Here is a 6,198-nt window from a genome sequence, read left to right on the forward strand (position 1 = left end):
GCCAGATTAACACGAGCAGCAATTAGCAGCAGCAGTCAACGAGAGATCAACCCTAACTCGGGGGCGGGCGAGGGATTCACGCGCAGCGAGGAAGAGCCGAGGACCAAAGAGCGACCCACTAATGGCCAGGATTACGTGCCTTTCCTTGAGACTTAATCCCCGATTCCTCCCCCTCTCCTGCGGACACGCCCATCGGCCCCACCTCCTCCACGTCCCCTCCCCCCGCCCAAAGAGTGAAATCTAGTTTTATTCGCGATCCGATATAGACCCGGGAATTCAATCCAGGATGACGTTGCCTGGGTATAAAAAAGGAAAGAGGTCGGAGTGGATTAGAGACTCCAGGCAGCTGAGATCTGAGGAGGAAACGGACGGCAGTGGAGGTGGAGGAAGAGGAGGAGGAGCTGCAGAAGAAGGAAAAGGAAGAGGGGGGCAATGGCCCGCAGTTCCAAGGCGAAGGGCCTTCCTCTCCCCCCCCGCCCGGCCTCTTAAGGAAAGGCTTGCCAGCAGGGCCCTTGCGCCCCCTCCCCCCAAGAAGCCAGGCTCTTGGCGCCCGCGTTCCCGTGCCCTTCGGCCGGCCCAGCCCCGCGCACGCTTCGGTCTGCCTCTTCCAGGGGAAGGTCCCGTTGCCGCGGCCGCCGCTCCTCCTCCCTCCGAGCAGAGCGCCGGGGGGGATGCCTGCTGGCATGTTCAGCATCGACAACATCTTGGCGGCCAGACCCCGCTGCAAGGAGTCGGGGCTGCTGCAGCAGCAGCACCACCACCACCACCACCACCACCCCGCGCAGCAGTCTCAGCCCAACACGGCGCCCGTCGTCTTCTCGGCCAGCCTGCACGGAGGGGACTCCCTGTACGGTCCTGCTGGCGGCGATTACGGCGGATATTACTCGCGGGCCGTGGCTCCGGCGTCCAACCTGGCCGCCCTCGGTGGATCTAGGTTGGGAAGCTACGGCAACTATTACTACGGGCAGCTTCACGTCCAAGCATCCGCCGTGGGCCCCTCTTGCTGTGGCGCCGTGCAGCCCTTCGGCACTCAGCAGTGCTCCTGCGTCCCTGCAACAGGTAAGACAGAAATGCCCCCCCCCCCCGCCCCACTCGTCTGTGCTGGTCAGGGCCTTTTCCAGCGGTGGGTGGGGAGAGGCGGGAGACAGCGAGTGATCAAAACCCCCTCCGGAATGCCCCTGCCTTCCCCTCCACTCTCTTGCCCCCTCGCTTGCTACTTCTTAGGAAAGTAACAGAGAGAAGCGGGGACTGAAAGGATTTCTCTCCGCAACAGGGAAGCGCAATTTCTTTGCCCGAGGGTGGGAAGGGAGAGCCTCCTCTTAAAACTTCTCTTAGACTGGAGAAAGTTTGAAGGGCGCAGGAGTGTGCGAGGTAAGGGTGCTGCGGAGCCCAGATGCCATTCCGGACGGAGCCTCCGGACGTTGCCCCCGCCTCCTCTTCCTGGGTCCCGGCAGCAGCGGCAGCGTGTGACGGAATGCAACGCCACGCTGGAATTCGGCGGTAGATTCCATCGCGCGGGCTGGAAGTGACGTTGGATCCTGGATCCAGGGCGATCTGTACTCGAGATGACTTTGCCTTGAGGATCGGGGCGAAGGGCCGTTTCCTGGCTGACACGATTGTTTTTCCACACTCCTGACAAACGCGTGTACTTGGAATTAAGGCATCCCACGTGTTTCCTTGGGAATATTTCTGCCAGCGTTCAGATTGCCTTCCTAATGTCACTGCTGCCCCAAAGCCTATTTATCAGGCACTAAATCTAACTCAAATAAGGACTGACTTCTGAGTAAACAGAGAATACACATTTAGTTAGGACTGAGCTGCTCCTTTCTGAAGCAGTCACCCTCATGCTCCTTAATTCGATTTTAACTTTCCTGTCCTAACCAAATGTTTCTTTGAAACAGCATATTAAATGGAATATACTTCCAAATAAATACATTCAAAACTGAGAACCCACTTTCTTACCCCCAATTAAACAACAACAACAACAACAACAGGGCGACAGACCCAGAACTGAGAATCAACCAAAATACAAATAGATTCAGCCTGAGTTAAATGGGGAGGGGGAGAAAACAGGCACGAAGCCGATTTGTTCTAAATATTCATTTAAGTTATTTTCTCACTAGTGATTTATAGTGTTAACCACTCATCCTTGTGCTGAGATGATGGTGGTGGTGGTGATGATGATGATGATGATGTTTTATATCACCACGATGAAATTGAAAGACGGTATAAATCCCTAGGGAGGAAATTACTTTAAATTGAGATGCTCCAGGATTCATTTCTGCACTGATCTGCTGTCAACCCCTTGAAGCCAGTTGGGTCTTTTCTACAAACGTACTCAGAATCAGCTCTTTTTCCCTTTCTCCAAGTCCCAAAAGTTGCCGTTTAATACAGTTTTCGCTCCGTTGCAGAAATCTCTAAAGCGCACGATTTAGTAATAGTAATTCCCCTATTTGAAAGTAGTGACTTGAATGTACATAATTGTTCTTTTCCAACATCACACTTTTCACTCCTGGACTTGCTGTTCTGACTTCAGTGGGATTTATTACTTCATAGCAGAAGTGGCTTCAAATGTACATTCTCAGCCCCTTAAATAAATGCAACTTCCTCTCCTCTACATAACTAAAAAGATATGTTTAGGACAATAACCACCCCATGCCTTTAGTGAACGTCCTAGTTAAGTCATTCAAAAGGGGAGGGAGGAATGAAGTCTTTGGGGTGCATTTTCAGTATAAGAGCGGAGGGTGAGATGGCTTAAGATGCTCTGAAATCTTGGGAGTCTCCAGGGCTAAGAGAGAAAGAGAGGGTTATGCGAGACCCCGGCGAGGTCAGGACTGAAGCCAAGGGTTTTTGCATTCCTGCCTTGCCCTTTCCACTGGTTCAGCTTTATGGTTAGCTGACGATTCCGCATCCTCCCCCCCCCCCAATTCCCCCGCAATGAATCCGGAACTGAAAGGCTCCTGCAAAACCGGTCATACATCAATCCTCCACCTTGTTCCATATCCCTATGAGATGGGGTGGGATGATATGACATGACATGACCCGGAAACTTGGCCAGTTCAAAGGCTGTGTTTGGTCTTTTCTTCAGGCTACGAAGGGACGGGCTCGGTCCTAATGTCTCCGGTCCCGCATCAAATCCTGCCCTACATGAACGTGGGCACCTTGTCCCGGACTGAGCTGCAGCTTCTGAACCAGCTCCACTGTCGGCGGAAAAGGAGACACCGCACCATCTTCACAGACGAACAACTGGAGGCGCTGGAAAACTTGTTCCAGGAAACCAAATACCCCGATGTGGGCACCAGGGAACAGCTGGCCAGAAGGGTACATTTACGGGAGGAAAAAGTGGAGGTAATGTGATCTTTCTTCTAGGCTTAAACAAAGGGCGAGGGAAGGAAGGAAGGAAGGAAGGAAGGAAGGAAGGAAGGAAGGAAGGAAGGAAGGAAGGAAGGAAGGAAGGAAGGAAGGAAGGAAGGAAATTAGAGATGTGGCACTTGATGCAGCGGCGGCTGCTTGACACAAGGGTGGAGTGGAGGGAGGGGGAGAATAAGCAATCCACTGGCTTTAAAGTGGGGAGAGGAAAGTTTTGGCAAACTTTGAGGATCTTTTTGTGCAGAGCCTGACAGTGGTTGTTGCAGAAAATGCAGCACCAAGAATAGCGGTGGGCTGCTTCTTATTGGGAACTGCACGGCTGCTCTTATCATTATCCTTATACCCGATGCCTGAAGTTCAAGGGCAACTGAAGCTGTAGAAATTGAAATCAGGACTAGACTTCAGCGGCTGCATTAGCTAGTCCTGATTTCAATTTCTACAGCTTCAGTTTTTGACCGCCTGGGATCTCAGCTTCCCTCCCTGGACTACTCAATTGGATAGGTATTTACTTTCCTCTCAGCGACAACCCTGCTATCATATAGCCAATGACTGCTCAGAGTAAACTCCACTGGATACACCGAAGGTTCTCTCCAAATAAGCACACCTTGGGAAGTGGCACGAGAATTCTTGGAGGTTATTGACTCCAATTCTCAGGAGTGGAAAGTCACTTAGCAGTAAGTGGTCCTAGTCTTAGTCCTAGGGAGTTCTTATTCCCGAAGACATGAGGGCAAGCTATCTCCACCACCCAACATCCAAGCTGAAGAGAGTCTAAATTCTGCTTTGCGCAACCTGTTAGGCTACACATACAAATGTTAGATGCTTCGAAGTTCAGCGTGATTGTGGGAACCCACCAAATGCCGTATTGCGCGAACCAGGCCATCATCTTCAGCCGTTAGATGGTTCTGTTGTCAGGGCATTGCTACATTATGTGGACATGTGCTTTATGTGCTTTCATAAGTTGTGTTTAGCTTGTTGTGTGAAAACTACCTGCGAGTCCACTCTGTTGTGGAGCCAGAAATCTTGAGAAAGCATCAACTGAAGCCACTTGCTTTCAGGGACAATAGCTCCTTAACTTTTTCTTGGTGCCCAAGAGCATGCAAGGCTATGTGCTCAGAGCCAAGGTAGTTCTGGCTCAGGACAGGCCTGGCCAGGCAAAAGAACAGATCCGGATGGTTACATCCATCCTGTGCTGCAGTTTCTAAGTAGTGCGTGATACCTCACTTCCCAGACGTCTCCGCTGCTTTGATTTTAGGGTGAGGGTCTCTCCCCTTGCCAAGCTGATGTTCTTGCAGATAGGAGGCTTCCTAGATAGACCTCCCATACTACTGGATTTGCGGGCAGAGCCTAGTGTTTTATTGTAGGAGAAGCAGTAGCATCACGGTCGGGATCCATTATAGAAAACACGATCTCCAGCCTTGCAGCAGCCAACCCTGCAATGCTGGCTTCAAAATAAGCAACTTTGCATGTGATGAACATTTCCCACTTGAGTAGAGGTAGCAAGGGATCCACTTCCAAGAGAGCTGGAGTCCCAGTGCCCCGGGAAAGCGCCGACCAAGTGTCCCGCTCAGCGCCTGTGCAAATCAGAAAAGGCTAGGGTTGTTGGGCTCGTCCCACGAGCCTCCCCTTTCAGCCCAAAGTTTGGTCATTCAGACATGCAGATTTCCCTGAGCGCTGGACATATCCATTGAACGTGGCTGTGAACTGACTCTCTGGGGGTGGGGTGGGGTGGGGGTCCATCCAATGACCTGAGATCTGCTTCCCAAGACACCATACCACCTGTGAATCCCGCGGCCAGTGACGCTCTCCTCCCCTCCCTTCTGTACTTGTATGCAGGTTTGGTTCAAGAACCGCCGGGCAAAATGGCGGCGGCAAAAGAGATCTTCTTCAGAGGAGTCAGAAAATGCTCAAAAATGGAATAAAACTTCCAAGACATCCCCAGAGAAGCAACAAGAAGAAAGCAAAAGCGATTTGGACTCCGACAGCTGATGTATTTGACACTCACAGACGTGCCCAGAGAAGTTGCCGGTGGGGCTGGACTAGATTTCTCTGGGCCACTTGCACGAGGAGATGCTCGCAGCTCTTGCACAGACTCTGCCTTTGTGGGGAGAGGGAGGAGGGACCATAGATCTATCTGTATATAATGTACACAATTGCTCGGAGTCAACACTTTGAAATAAAATGCGTGGCGGCGGAGTTGCATGGGCGGAGGCCCGCCGCGGGTCTTTCCTTGGGGTATTTCTGAGCCCTCTGATGGGGCAGCCCCAGAAAAGCAAGAGGCTTTACTTAGTGGCTTTTGTTTTGCTTTAAGCTTGCTTAGGGTGGCTAGAGAAAGTGAGAGGGAAGGAACAGAACAAGGCATTTGAACTCTGCCGGGCGGTTGTTACCCATCACCTTCAACCCGGCTCCAAGGAGAGACGCTAATTCTCTGCGCTTGAGAAACCAGACAGGGGTGGCCACAGGGTGTGGTCAGAAACATCAAGATGTTTCTGGGGTGGTGCGATTGAAGCTCCATCCACTTCTTATGGGCATTGCAACAGAGTTTTGATCACACTGTCGTGACTGCCACCTTGACGTTTTTGAGCTTACAGACCCACTAACTAGTGAGTTTTATAGCACCACAGTGAGGAAGTGGGCTGAGGCTGCCTGTCTATGCTGGATGAGTTGGGAGTAATCTCTTGGGCTTGGGACACACGATCCAGTGGTGGATTTGACCAGCTGTTTTTTGCAGCAGTGAGCTTTTCTTCCTGGGGAACTTGGGCATGAGAAAGCTTGCTGGGACAGAGAGAAGCCACCTCTCTCCGATGCCATGCATTGTCCGGCAGGCAGGCA

The 6,198-nt window shown here is 51.8% G+C and overlaps 1 protein-coding gene across 1 annotated transcript; it reads left to right on the forward strand.

The window, feature by feature from the left end:
• The first annotated feature begins 367 nt into the window (after positions 1-367).
• Positions 368-5,578, forward strand: GSC (goosecoid homeobox). Its single transcript, XM_088149931.1, has 3 exons — positions 368-1,059; positions 3,089-3,348; positions 5,203-5,578. The coding sequence occupies exons 1-3, from the start codon at positions 672-674 to the stop codon at positions 5,353-5,355; spliced, it is 801 nt and encodes a 266-aa protein (XP_088006057.1). The 5' UTR covers positions 368-671; the 3' UTR covers positions 5,356-5,578.
• The last annotated feature ends 620 nt before the right edge of the window (positions 5,579-6,198 follow it).

Source organism: Python bivittatus, unplaced genomic scaffold (genome assembly GCF_059951505.1).
Source record: "Python bivittatus isolate LINGU-HERP-01145 unplaced genomic scaffold, Pbiv_v1 ctg000580_np1212, whole genome shotgun sequence".
Classification (NCBI taxonomy): Eukaryota; Metazoa; Chordata; class Lepidosauria; order Squamata; family Pythonidae; genus Python; species Python bivittatus.